At 35.5% G+C, this 15225-nt stretch overlaps 1 protein-coding gene across 2 annotated transcripts in view; it reads right to left on the reverse strand.

Annotated features, from left to right (window-relative positions):
- Positions 1-10352, reverse strand: part of CAND1 (cullin associated and neddylation dissociated 1) — a 28654-nt gene extending 18302 nt beyond the window's left edge. For both annotated transcript variants that reach the window (XM_087723469.1, XM_014065569.2), the window contains exons 1-6: positions 9950-10352; positions 4795-4938; positions 2326-2480; positions 1346-1469; positions 961-1217; positions 771-876 (exon numbers count right to left, since the gene is read on the reverse strand). In XM_087723469.1, coding sequence (XP_087579595.1) covers positions 771-876; positions 961-1217; positions 1346-1469; positions 2326-2480; positions 4795-4938; positions 9950-10017 — 854 coding nt within the window. In that variant the 5' untranslated portion in view covers positions 10018-10352. The remainder of the gene's footprint in view (positions 1-770; positions 877-960; positions 1218-1345; positions 1470-2325; positions 2481-4794; positions 4939-9949) is intronic.
- Positions 10353-15225: the final 4873 nt, after the last annotated feature.

Consider the following 15225-nt stretch of genomic DNA (forward strand, 5'->3'; position numbering starts at 1 on the left):
TCCAAATCAGTCTCTTAGGTTTTGAAGTCAGGATGTTCTTCTTCTGCCTGGACTTCGTTTGCCTTCAAATTTTCCCTGGAGGATTAAGTGAAGTATGCCGTATTTTTCTGGGTGTCACATCACATGTCCAAAATATTCTAACTTTCACTTTTTAATGGCTTTGATGGTTTTCCTTTGCTTTCCCAGACGGCTTATCACCTCCACATTTGTGATTTTGTCAACCCGGCTTATACATAACAATTGTCTTTAAATCCACATTTCAAATGCTTCTAGTTTCTTCAAGTGGTTTTCTGTCAGAGACCAACTCTCTACTCCGTAGAGCAGGATAGAAAAGGTGTAACATCTGACAAGCCTGATTTTCAGTCTTAGGCTTATGAGGTGAATACTTTATTGAATATTTTACAGAATTTCAAATATATATCACATAACATGCTTAATATATAATATAAATGTTTTATGGTAGATTTTCCACTAGTACTTTTAAGAAGTATAAATTTTAAGTGACAGCACATCTCAAGCACCAGATAAGCATTCCCTATTAATTGTCTTTTGCAAGGGCATATTAAGGAGATAGTACTTTGAAATAATTATATATCTTACCAAAATAATTCAGAATTAGTAAAAGAACAAAGAATACAATTTAATTCAATGACAAACACTGGAAGGACTTCATGATTTCACAAGAAAATAACTATTTTTTCTGTGACTACAATTTTTTTCATACTATACAGATAACTAGGAGAAACCAAACAAAGCAATGGATACCTTACCTCCTAACAAAAGATTCAAATGCTTGAATGCAGTATTCTCGAAGTTCATCATCATCTATGTTACAAAATTTTACTACTAAAGGGATAATTTTCTCAAGATATTCACCTGATGGCAGAAAAATAAAAATATAATTATGAAATATTTAACACTTCACATAAAAATGTGAAAGTACTGTATAAATTTATTTACCTATCCTATGACCTGCTTGTCTACTGATGGCAGCAATACATTGTATATAGGTTCTTGTTGTTGACATGGAATCATTTTTTGATAGCTCAGTCAAGAGATGTTCAATGAGGTCCACAAACACTATGTTACCACAGCTCATAACAAGATGACCAAGAGCAATGATGGTTCTTTTTCTCACAGCAAGCCTTGGACTAGTTAGCTGAGGAAGCAGACACGTCAGAATAGAAGGATGGAAGTTCACAAGCAGTCCTCCTTGCCTTAAAACATTAAAAAAACAAAATCAATATGATAAATTATATTGTCAAGGCATTTTTGTAACAGGCAAACATGAATAGGGCAGTTTGCAGAAATACTGCCTAAGAGTGTCTTTAATGTATATGTTTACCTGCTCAACATGTCAGCCATGATGTCCAAAGCCTCTAACTGAACAGACACATCCTCTTGTTTTGCAATAGCACTAGTAAGTCGCCCAGTAATTTTTTTACAAACATTAGCTGCTAATGCAGAGCCTGAAAATCAATGCAATATCAATATTAAACTAGTAATTATTGGTAAAGATATGTAATATTTCCAAAATAAAATGCTACTCATTTTGTAATACATGTAATTGAATAAATTATATAACAAATCTATTTTTATTTCCTAGAAAGGTATACGCATAAGTGCACAGCAGGCAAAACAACAAACCACATGTATAAGTGACTGGAATTTATACACAATTTCTTACTTAAACTTCCAGTTATAACTCAGATCTTTTTGAGAACGATCTAGGAAAAGAATATTAAAACACCATGCTGGTAAAACTAAGCTGCACCATGTACAAATTATTTTACAAGCTGGACCAGACAAAAACTGTTAGATTTTTCTTCCCTCCTGTTTCCCCCACCCCCACCAGATTATTTGTTCTTCTGAATAAGCCCTCCCTGGATAATAAGCCCAATTGGGCTTTTAAGTGCATGCGCTAAAATAAGCCCTCCCCGAAAATATTGTAACACAGCAACAGCCTGAGGTAACCACGCTCACCGCCTCCTGCACCTCAAAAATAATAAGACCTCGCTGAAAAGAAGGCCAAGTGCTTATTTCAGGAGTCAAAAGAAAATAAGACCCTGTCTTATTTTCGGGGAAACATGGTAATCAAGGACCTAACACTTTCTGTTTCCTTTCTTGAAACACATAAAATCCAAGCTGGAAATTAAAACATTAGTACATAAAACATATACTTAAACAACAAAGAGAACCAATTACAAATCAAATGTTTTAAAATAAAATAATTATTTGTTACACTTCATTTGTATTGAGATTGACCAACTAAAATCAAACTAGATAATAATAAATGATCAAGAGAAGGAAATAAGAAAGATTTACCGCTAGATGCAGGAGGAAGTTCTCCAATAACCGTTTTTAGACCAATGCTTGAAATATCACGTAGCTGCTCTTTGTCAGAAAGCATGTTAGTACAGAGAGTATCAACAATTGTCTCTACTTGGTATTCTTTCACTTTACTCACCAGGGGTCCAAGACTGCAATGAAACCAAAACAATTTAAATTGTAATTTAAAATGTTGAAATATTTATTCATTGATATTTATAAATAAAACTTAAGATACATATCAAAACAAAGGTTTGTGTTTCCATTAATTTAAATAAACCAGTTTCAAATCAAAGAATGTTTTGTATTTGCTTCTATTTGCATATTTTCATTTGCTTCTAATTGTACATAGATATTAAAAATTATTTAGTTATTGACTGGTCAATAAAAAGGAAGAAAAAAAGAAAGCATTGCCAAAAATATATTTGTTAAATTTCTTTAGTGAATACCAAAGTATAAATCATGTAATTTTTGTGGGTTTCACAAAATAAGCTTTATTAAGAAAACAGTACAGGTAGTCATTGGTTTATTATGGTATTTGAACCAGAAACTCCATTACTAAGTAACATGGTCCTAAAATATGCTGAAGAAAGCAACACTATACCAGTTCCATATTTTTTTTTAAAAAAAAAACCAAACCCATGGAAATGTTTATGATGTTACCAATAACTGAATGTGACTTGAAGGAGACTACTCTACTTTAGAATTACAATCTACTGGCAGCATTTATATCAAATATTTGGGGGCTTTAGACTATATCTGAGACATATAAAGAAATCAAGTAGCTATGTGTAATTACTCAAATCTCAAATAGAAAAGGTTGTTTGAGTTAAGAAGGCACATCCTACAGCCACTTCCTGAATGCAATTGTCAATCTCCATCAAATTAAAAGAAATCGCATTTTTGATCTCAAATCTGAAGCATAGCATTCTCTAACAGCTTTTAAAATAAAACATTCATGTATTTTTAACACTAGGTAGCAAAAATAAAGCAAACAATCATTCACAATGCTTTGAATGCAGCTAAAAAAATGTATCATTATTGACTGAAAGAAATACTTATTTTCATAACTTTGCCAAGGATTTTGAATGAAGCCAAGAAACTGACATTAATGAATACAGGTAAGCAATAAAATTATTTTGTAAAATAAAATCTAACAAAAATAAATAAAAAAACATATTAGCAAAGCAATAGCATTTTGCTATTTTCAAATTACTACATTAACAGCTGCCACTTACAACATAGATTAATGAAGAAACAGGCTTATCCGTGAATACTTCTCATCATATTTCAAGTATAAATACAATAATGGAAAAAACAGAAATGTGGTAAAGAGATTATCTTGGGAAATATTAAAAAAATTTAACAATGAATTTGAAGTAAAATCTCTCAATGAAAGTTTATTTATATGATTAATTCAAATAGAGCCATAAGCAATTCATTATTTATTCAATTTGAATGTTTATTTAACAAAACTAATCTGACACAGAAATGTTTTGTTCCCATTTTTATTTATATATAATCTACTATCATTACTTCTGACTAAGTAAGCATAATTCTTAGAATAAGATAGCTTTTTCTTCAGTATAAATAAATGTAAGGTTTTAACATTGTTAAAGAATTAACTTTTTTAAAAAATCTTTATTATGTTTAGCAATGACAAAAATTCTGTATGTAAAAATTATATATAGACATCTGATTTATATGTGATATATCTATTCTCAGGCTGATTCATGGTTGTGAATAAAGCAATGGGAATTTTGCTATAAAAATCATTGTACTTGATTTTATAGTACCCTGTAAAGTATAGTACTGTGAAACACGGTATCACTGCTTCTGGATTCAAATAATAAAATTATTAAAATTATTTTTCTTTTATGCAATAGTCAATTACTGTACACTCTGTTAGTTAATTTCAAAATGACTGCATCTTCTCATGACAGCAAATAGAATTTTACATCTTTTCGTACACCCACATGCAAGTATTATTTGGTTCTATATAAATATATTAAAATGAATTACATTTAATTCTCCATTAGTAACAACTATAATCAGATGTTAAGGACCACTGCTGGCCTTCAAAGAGATGAGAAGGAATGAAACAAACACATTTGTTTCCCTTTGTAGTATGTAAGATTTAAGTGATGTTTATAAAACTATCAATGACAGAATGTGGACGTAATTATATACATATATTTTCTCTAAGGATTATCCAGTGAAATTGGATTCAAAAGACAGTTCAAAATAATCAACATAGATTCATACATATTATATCAAAACTGATTCACAGAGAAAAACAAGAATATCTTGTTATCTCTTACCATGTAATGTTTGAGATCGTAAGGTCACTGGGCTTTCCTGACTTGCTTATAGAATGATGACAGAACAGATAAACCAACTCATATTTTCTCAGTATAAATCAAGACAATTGGTATAAAATAAAATGCCTGATCAGAAAATACATACCATTTGACTGCTAAATTTTGCACTTCACCGTTTTTATCTTCAAGCAACTTCAAAATCATTTTCACAACCTTCCTTTCACTATCATCATCTAACTTGATAGAATCTTTTTGTAGTTCAGTCATCAAGTCATTTGTTGCCATAAACCTTTTTTTAAAGAAAGTCATTTCAGTTAGCCATCAGTTTTACATCAATCTAATAATTAATAATCTCAACTTCAAATATGTTAGACGTTATGTGAAATAAAGTAATATACTTCAATTCTGGAGAAAAGACTTCAAAATAGAATGAAAGAAATGGGGAAAAACATGTTAGATCAAACAATCTTTTCTCATCTGCACAAGACCACCAATTGTCATAAAAAATGAAGAGAAAAGGCCAAGATAACATCAAATATCTATTCTTTTCAACTACCTTTCAGCCTAATCCATTAAGTAAATATTTAAATAAGTATCAACAATAGAAAGCAAAAAAATGACACTAGCTATTTAGCTATCCAGGTAAATAGTAAACTGAAAGACTAATTATGTTTGAAAAATGAATAGTTCATCATGTTACTAGAAAACAAAATTACAAAACCAAAGAATTGGAATACCATATTTTTCGGAGTATAAAACGCACCTTTTTCCCAAAAAAGAGGGTGAAAATCTGGGTGCTTCTTATACACTGAATACAACAGCAGTGTTTGCCTCCCAAAACCCCACCCCCTTCACCAAAATGGCCATGCATAGCCTTTAGGAGGCTTCTAGAGCACTCCTGGGGGCTGGGGATGGCAGAAATGAGCGAAAAACAGGCTGTTTGTGGCTCATTTTTGGGCCCCCAGCCCCCAAGAGCAGTCTATAAGCCTCCTAAAGGCTATGCATGCCCTTTTTTTGATGAAAAACAGGCTGTTTTGGGGAGGTCTGCAGAGTGCAAAACCTTTTTTTAAAATTTGCCTCTTCAAAATCTTGGTGCATCTTATACTGCTGTGCATCTTATACTCTGAAAAATATGGTAGTTCAGGCAGAGTTAATATCTTTGTTTTGAGGCATCAGTTTAAGTCAGTGTTTTTCAAACCAGGTAACTTTAAGATGCTGGCTAGGGAATTCTGGGAGTTGAAGTCCAAATATCTTAAAGTTATCAAGTTTGAAAAAACACCAGTCTAAATGATAGCACTAAGTGCGCTATGTATCTGGCATCAATTTTAACATGTAGCTATTTTACAGGAAGTCTACCACCTCCTGAGGGAAGGAATCTGTAAAGTCCCCAATTGGGCTGAATTCTGTTTGGAGAAGATGGTCCGAAAATTCCGGTTACCATTAGAAAGCTCTCTCCCCGCCCTACATCTCAAATGAAATGTGCCTTTCTGTAATTTAAGCACTATTCCATGTCTTGTATAATGATATCACAGAATTTATTTTGATAGAAAACAATAACTTTTTTCTATAGGCCATTTCCCTAGATACTTGAAGCATGCTATCTATATTCTCAGTCTGTTTTTGTTTAAAGCTAAACATATCTATCTTTTCAACCTGTCTTCATTGGACTAGGCCAAGTTTCTCTAAATCTTCATTTCAACCAACAAATTAATTTCAGCCTAAGAAGAACCATAATATTTTAAAATCTAAAATAGATTAAGTAAACTTGACAACATAAATAATTCAGATATACACAACCATGCAATATAAATCCACATATAATTTGTAAATTGAACAATAGATTACATGTTCCAACTATAATTAGCTAGAAATATGGAAATTGTATGAAAATTAATATAAAACAAAATGACTAGAAAAAAAGAACTGATTATACAAGATACTTCACATAAGCTGATAAAGTATTTTCAAAAAATAAAAATTTAATAGGTAACATTTCTTTTTCTACATGACTCTTTTATAAAAGTCTCAGTGGAAACTGGAGTAGATTCAGTCTTTTTGTCTAAATGAAGCTTAATCTAGCCACATGACAAACTCTGGACTCTATGTGAACTTTAATTTTAGAAAACATTAATGAAATCTATCCCTCTACAGTGTGTGTGTGTGTGTGTGTGTGTGTGTGTGTGTGTATTACTCCATTTCATATTTAATCCTAACACTTCCTTAAATTATTGGTAAGATATTAAATACTACCACTAATATTATCATTAAAATATTTTTTCCTGTTGTATTCAATCTAATGCAACTAAAAGCTATTAAATGTTTTTCCCTGTTATGTGACTTGCAACTATTATAAATATCTATTTTGTTGAATAAAAGCTTACAGTAAGTCCCTTTATACACATATTTCAAGGAAATATTTAGAACAGCATTTTCCAATTTGATGTTATTCATACATACTGAAATTACTGTATTTTTCGGAGTATAAGACGTACCTTTTTCCCTCAAAAAAGAGGCTGAAAATCTGGGTGCGTCTTAAACACTGAATACAGCATTTTTTGCCTCCTGAAACCCCGCCCCCTTCACCAAATTGGCCGTGCATAGCCTCCAGGAAGCTTTTAGAGAGCTTCTGGGGGCTGTGGAAGGCAGAAATGAGCAAAAAACGGTCCATTTTTTGCTCACTTTTACACCTCCCCCCCCGGCCCCAGGAGCACTCCCGCCAGGAGCATTCTGCAAACCCCCTAAAGGCTATTCATGCCTTTTTGGGAGGGGAAACGGGTCCATTTTTGCAAAAAAATGGGCCGTTTTGGGGAGGTTTGCAGAGTGCAAAAACTTTTTTTTTAATTGTCCTCTTCAAAACCTTGCTGCGTCTTATACCCCAAAAAATATGGTATAACAGAAAGAAGTAAGGGCATACATAGCAGTAGTAGTCATCACACTGCAGAAAGATGTCCAATGTTCTATTAAAAAATGAAATTGGGATATCTCTGAAGTGTTTTTTTTTTAAGACAAACATCTTCTCCAATATTAAAAAGAAGCCAGAATGAGAAAACTGTGACAATATCATATAGGAAAGCCAAAGGCGTCTGACCATGAATATGTAGTAATATTTGAAACAAATGCCACAGTCATGTCCTTAAATGCTTGCCTCATTCAACAATGAAAATGATACACAAGGTTTTAATCTTCTTATATGCACAATATATAGAAGCATAGTGCATTTGAAAAGAGAGTGCATTTGTATTTACTGTTTCATTGTGTAATATTTTATGTGTATTATTATTGCTATTACCTGTCTTGAGAACTATGAGTGGAAAGGACTTGTAAATATTACATGAGTACTTCCATGCTTCTTTTACAAATATCCAACTTACTTTTAATTAATTACAAAGTGGCATCACTTTGTATAATTGTGCTTTAAACTTACTGATTTTAGGACCTACACTGGACTGTTCCATTAAAAATTATAAATCTGACCCTAGTTTGACTATTGTATTGACACTGGTAAAAACACAAAACGCATCATGATTAGTACTGAAGCTGATGCAGTAGAGCTATACCATAATTACAGTTAAATGGAAAATGAGAGTTCATGCCTGATGTATTTAATTCCATACTGAACTTCAGGAAACATGGAATACTTTACATGGTGTGTGTGTGTGTGTGTGTGTGTGTGTAAGTTGTATATAACAAGTGAAAACAAAATAGAGGGGAAAATGCAGATAGTCCTTGACTTACAAGTTTCTTTAGTGCTTGTTAAGTTATAACATTGAAAAAAATGACATGATCATTTATTATATACAATCATTGTACCATCCCATGATCATGTGACCACGATTGACACACTTGACAACTGACTCATATTTATGACAGTTGCAGTGTCTCAGGGTCATGCGAATCACCTTTTTTAATCTTCTACCAGGAAAGTCAATGGGGAAGGCAGATCCACTTAAAACCCTACTTTCCTTAACATCTGAGTGATTCATTTAACCATTGTGGCAGGTTGTAAAATGTGACAAAATTCACTTAACAATTGTCTCACTTAACAATAGAATATTGGGGTTCAGTTGTGGTTATAAGTCGAGGACTACATGCATTTTATAATTTAATGGAATCAATCTGCCAACAACAAACATAAGAAAATACCAATACTTAAGAAGTTAATCTGTTATGTTTAACAACAGATTAACAAATGATCAATCATTGTCTGTTTATGCTATGTTGTGATATACTGTTGATAAATTTAATGTCCTTTACAGATAGTTATAATTTTCTATGTCCTTATGTAACTTAAATGTCGATGCAAACGGAGAAAATCATTTATTTCATTCAGTAAACATGCAAAAGAGGATTTACAGGTACACCAGTCTTCTATAATAAATATTGGGAATATATTCTGAAATTTTTTTTCAATTAATTTAATTTTGTAACAGCAAGATTTTCAGCAGTTTGCAAAACTTTTCTTATTTTACTACAGTATTAGAAATATTAATACACAATTTGTTATTTCAGCAGGCGTGGACAGGATAGACACTTAAATCACTTTGCCTTTTATATATATATAAAAAAAAGAAGTGAGATACTGAAATATTCAACACCAGTAATATCTATGGCTAAGCCGGTATTTTAATATTTCTGAACTAAAATTCAGTGTTTATTATAATATCTTCAGATGTATGTTTCTATTGTGAATTCAAGTTATAGTTATAGCTTAGAAACAAATTTCAAAGAATAAAATTTCAGAAAGATGCGGCTTCTCCACTCTACATACACACATTAAAGTATTTGGTTTAAAAAGGTATTTTTAACTGGGACTAAGAACAGAACAGAAACGGCTTCTCCACTCTACATACACACATTAAAGTATTTGGTTTAAAAAGATATTTTTAACTGGGACTGAAAAAGACTAAGAAACGTCCTGCTGACAGAGAACGGGCTTCTAGGAGAAATCAGGGAATACAAGAGTAGTACAAGAGCAAAAAGAGGGAATGGGGTTAACAAACTTCCAGACAACTTCGGGGGGGGGGGGGGAAGGGCCGCCTCAAGGCCGGCCTCCAAATCGCAGCCATGCGAACTCCAAGCGAGGCACAACAAGGCCAGGATCAGGGACCTCAAGTTCTCCTGCTTGACGGGCCTCAAATCAGGCGAAAGACAGGCTGGGTGGGGCACCACCTCCCAAGAAGCAGCTGGGGCCTGCCCGCTTTAAAGCATCCAAGCCGCGGACAGGCGGAGAGTCTCCTTCAGCCTCAGGAGGCGGAAAGCTCCTCACATCAGAAATAGGTAGGGCAGGCTCGGCCTCTCACCTGAAGTCCTTGTCGCTCGACGTCATTTTCTCCAGCAGGTTGGAGATGTGGTATGAGGCGCTCGCCATGATGAGGGTCCCGGTGAGGGAAGCGTTTGGCCGGCTCCACGTCGCCTAGTGCTGCGTCCGGGGGAAAGAGAAGATGAAACGGGGGTGGGAACGAGGGCTCTGCCTGGCGAGAGAGACTGGCGGCGCCTGTTTGGCGGCGGAGAACCGTGCTTTCCCCGAGGCGCTTTCCCCGTGGCGGGGGGGGGGGGCGATGACGGGAAGGGTTAGCGCGCGCGCTGTGGGGAGATCGGTACCATCGCCAGCGGCGGCTGCTCGCGCGGGAAAAGGCGGAGGACAACCGCGAGCGATCTCGCTCAGGCGAATGGAAGCGGACGTGAGGTCCCGCCGTCGGTTGCCTCGCGCGAGGACCTAAAGGTCAGGGTTCAAAGAGGGCCTGGCTGACGTCGCTCTTCCGAGGCCCCCGATTGGCTTGGCGCGATCGCGTAGGCGGCCCGTTTTCGCGTGACGCCTGCGACGCACGCGACGCAGAGCTGCGCGAGTGGGTTGGTTAGATCAGTGTTTCCCAACCTTGGCAATCTGAAGATGTCCGGACTTCAACTCCCAGAATTCCCCAGCCAGCGAATGCTGGCTGGGGAATTCTGGGAGTTGAAGTCCAGACATCTTCAAGTTGCCAAGGTTGGGAAACACTGGGTTAGATTACAGTGGTCTCCAACCTTGGCAACTTTAAGACCTATGGACTTCAACTCCCAGAGTTCCTCAGCCAGCTGGCTGAGGAACTCTAGGAATTGAAGTCCACAAGTCTTAAAGTTGCCAAGGTTGACCACTGGGTTAGAAAGCGAGAGGGGGAGGGATGTCTTCGGGGGTGGGGTGGAGTAGAGTTTAGGTGTTGGAAGCTGCGGGGGGGGGGAGCTTTTTTGTGTCATGAAAATAAGGCAATCTGATTTAAATTATGAACTATCTTTTTAGATACGGATGCAGTGCATAGTACTTTTATAGTTGCATTTAAACTGAGGCACTTTATTCTATTATTTTCTTTTATTTTTTTATCTCTCCTTTATTATTAAAAAATAACTGACAAAATAGCTGACAAAATGAATATCCAAACGCACCTTCCTCTTCCTATTTTTCTCACGACAACAACAACCCTGTGAGGTGAGCTGGGCTGAGAGAGTGGCTGGCCCAAGGTCATCCAGCCATTTCATGATGGCAGCACTAGAACCCAGGTCTCCTGGTTTCTAGCCTGCGCCATAACCACTAGAACAACAGGTAAACGCAATGTATAAACGCTTTTATAATTGTAAATAGAGGGACTTTGCTATCTTATACACACTGCAGTATTAAAATGCAGACTATAAAGTTTAAAATAAAAGCAATTAAAATATATTTAGAAAAAGTGAGCATGAATAGTGAAGTGACACTACTATGTGCTGAATTTTTGTTCTGTTTTTCCTCTTAATAGGACTAAAATTTGTTTTGTACTGTATAAGTATATGGTGTTATGTTTTATTTAACCTTTATTTGACTGGGTTCACAAAATACACCAAGCTACAAACCATAGTGGCTAGGTTTATGTAATATGAAAATAAGGAGACCTTAGCCCAGGGATGTCCAAACTTTTTGCAAGGAGGGCCAGATTTGGTGAGATGAAAATGTGTGGGGCCGACCATTCAGCCTCACATTCTTTGAACCATTAACATTAAATGCAAATGAACTATTTTATGAAAGACTAAACAAATAACTCCAGCAGGGAGAAGAGGCTGCGGGCTGCTCGAAATTTGAAAACGGGCTGCAATTGGCCCCCGGGCCGGACTTTGGACATTCGTGCCTTAGCCAATATTATACCTGAAACTGGTGTCCTAGCCAAATCACAGAATTGGTCTCTTGCTCAAAAACAAATTTGAATTTGAATTGTTTCCCTTCAGATTTGTTAAAATATTGGAGACTGCTTAGTTCATCTATATGACTGAGCATCCCACTGAAACAGAAAAAAAATAGCCTTAGCATAGTGAATAAACCCTGTTACAATAGCTTGACCATAAATCATCTAATTGATTAATGATCTAAACCTTTTCTCTGTCTGCTAAAGAACATAATCCAAAAGAGATAAGTCTTTGTAAATTGCACTTCCTGCACTTCCTATATAGATTGCTTTCCCCCCCCACCCCACAAAACCCTGGAAGGTGGGTGGACTGAGAGTGAGCAATTGGCCCAAGGTCATCCAGTTGGCTTTCAGTGTGTGTGTCTGTGTATGTACACAACACACACATAAATTAGTCAAAGGGTTCAGCTTTTGTTTCCTAATTCCAGCTAAACATCACCAAAATAAAAATGTATCAAAAGTATATATCTGACAAAATACATTCAGTTTTACCACAACTTTCTTCAGCTCATTCAGTAGCCAGAAAAGCTTCAGTCCTGTATTATGTTTTTATTGCCAGAGAGTGCTTAGCACCTTTATTTTATTTTTATTTTTTTAACAGAACTTTTTTATTTTTCTTTAAAAAAAAACACAAATATGTCATCATTTGTCAATCATTAAAACATTGAAGTACAATTTTTTTTGTGTGTGTACCCCTCCCTCCCTCCACCCCCCCACCCCCCCTCCTCCTTCCCCCCCCCGACTTCCCAGAACCCGTACACGGTATAGAATTTTAACTAACACAGTCTAAAATCTATTGAGAAAAAAGAAATAAAGAAATTAATGACATTCTAGATTGACCTTAGCTTCTTCTTACTGAACTAACTTTAAACAATTTAAATCATTTCTGATCTTAAGCATAGGCTAACTGGAATTTCTTAGTCCCGTATTTATTTTGTATATAGTCAATCCATTTTTTCCAGTCTCGTTTATATCTCTCATTTGAATGATCTTTGAGATATGCCGATATTTTAGCCATTTCAGCTAAGTTTGTTACTTTCAATGTCCATTCTTGAATTGTAGGCAAGTCTTCCTTCTTCCAATATTGCGTCACCAACAGTCTTGCTGCAGTTATCAGGTGCAGAGTCAAATTGGTCTCTACCACTGTAAAGTCAGTACATATACCTAGTAAAAATAACTGAGGACTAAACTTTATCCTTCTTTTAAAAACATTTTGCATGACCCACCATATTTTTATCCAAAATGCTTTAACCTTTTGGCAGGTCCACCATATAGTGCTTAGCACCTTTATTGATGACATGTAACATCTCCATGCTGCATAGGACATCTCGGAGACAAATTTGGCTATCTTGTATAAGCCTATTGAAAATGATGGTGTATTTAAATGAGGTTAACTAATGCTAACATAGTGTATTATACCACCCTGTTTAAACACTAGGATCCAGCTTCAGTATCCTATATCAAAATGTAGGCAAGAAGCAAACCAACATGTAAATAAATGATTAGACAGAATTATGGTGGTTTTATCTTGACCGGACCAAGATGACATTTAAAGTTCTTTCATTCCTTCTTCAAGGTTGTCTTTGCTACATATGCTTAGCTTTGTTTATAACTTTTGGATATGTATAAAGATCTGTTCTCTGTCAAGTGTATGTTAATCTTTGATTATAAAATTTATTAAATAAAATATATTACCACTTGATTCATATTTATTCTGAGCGCCTTTCTCCATAGTTCTGTTAGTAATAGCTATCCAGTCACTTTTTGCTGGCAGAAAACTACTGTTCTACTGTTCATATGCAATGTAAGTTAATGTGTATCTCTCTGTGTGTATGTTTACATATTCTTCAGTATTTTATCTAATGTACTTATTCAAAACAGGCCTGCTTATTATGCTATGTTTCTGTGGAGCCTTGGCTCCATCTACCCTTCTGTTAGGATAATCACAATAGAGGTTCTTGGCTTACAGCTTGTGTCTGCATTTGTGTCTGCAGCCGTTAAAATCTGGCTGTGTCGGCAGGCCTGGGGTCGATGAGTTCCCTTCCCCTCTCGAATCGTGTGGCTGTTGGTCGTTTTAAATTCCCTGTACTTTTTGCTGTAGTTCTTGTGTTTCCCTTCCCCTCCTTTGGGTTTGTGCGCCGCCCTGAGTCCCGCTGGGAATAGGGTGGCATATAAATAAAATGAACCTTGAAATGAACCTTAATTGCTTCCTAAATGGCAATCACTTGTCCATACAGACAGATGTTCTTACAGACAGAATGGATCAGAGGTGGGTTGTTGCCGGTTCAGCCCAGTTCGGCCGAATCAGTAGTAGCAGCGGCGGGAGGCTCCACCCAGACATTTCTGCGCATGCGCAGAAGCATTGCATGCGCGAGCGTACCCAAACCAGTAGTGAAAAAATTGGCAATCCACCTCTGGAATCAATGGATATTTCTTTGTATAGTATAGTTATTTTTAACTGTATGAAATCTTTTTTGATGAACCTAAATCAGAATGTGATAGAGAAAATACTTTAGTCAACCAAAAATTATTAGTATTTCCATGTCATAGTTAAATGTAATATTTTAATCTATAGTTTCAATATTGATAGAGTTATTGTTGAAGATTATCAAGAGAAAAAAATGCATGTAGCATTTTTGTTTTAAAGAAAACATTCCTATATCGATCCTATAGATACTTGTTGACCTATGTCTGTAATAAAGCCTGCCTATTATGGTCGCATGAGTGACAGCCATTAAGTGAGACAGCCTTTCCTAACAGCCCACATTCCTTGTCTCCTTCATACCACTTTTAAATAAATATATGAGTTGTTAAGTGAGGATGCCTTGGGAAGCCCACAAAAGAAAGAAGCGAAGCAAAGTTGAAAACAAATTGGCAAAGGGAAAGAACACAGCTAGATTAGGAGGTATGTCCATGTTACAATGCCACAGAAGCTTCCAAGCAAGCCTCCATAGAGGATGGGCCTCTGCCCTGATCAGCTGTCCATCAGAAGATTTCTATTTCTTAACACATCTGACTCAGTTTTTGCTTTCTGTTCTTGGTTTCTGACTCTAAGCTTCTCTGTAGATAAATTCCTAGCATCATTATAGATCAACAATTATTATACGTCAGTATTAGTTTAGATTCTGATTTGAATCTGAATCTGAAGAATGCCTATTTCTTGACATAAATTGTAGTTGAACATAGAAATTTCTATGAGGTTTTTAAAAAAAAATCATCACTGTAACAGCCAGATAATTGATAAGTAGATATTAAGTGGCTGTTAATAATTAATATTAATAATTAATATTACTGTTTTCTTAATAGTAGGATTCTAAGCTGGATGTAGAACCAAAGCTCCCTTAATCATTTATTATTTCTAGCTGATAATTTGGCCCATTTGGAGGTGA

This window comes from Thamnophis sirtalis, unplaced genomic scaffold, assembly GCF_051295495.1.
Source record: "Thamnophis sirtalis isolate CommonGarterSnake01/CBP01778 unplaced genomic scaffold, rThaSir2_p1.2 scaffold_9, whole genome shotgun sequence".
NCBI lineage: Eukaryota > Metazoa > Chordata > Lepidosauria > Squamata > Natricidae > Thamnophis > Thamnophis sirtalis.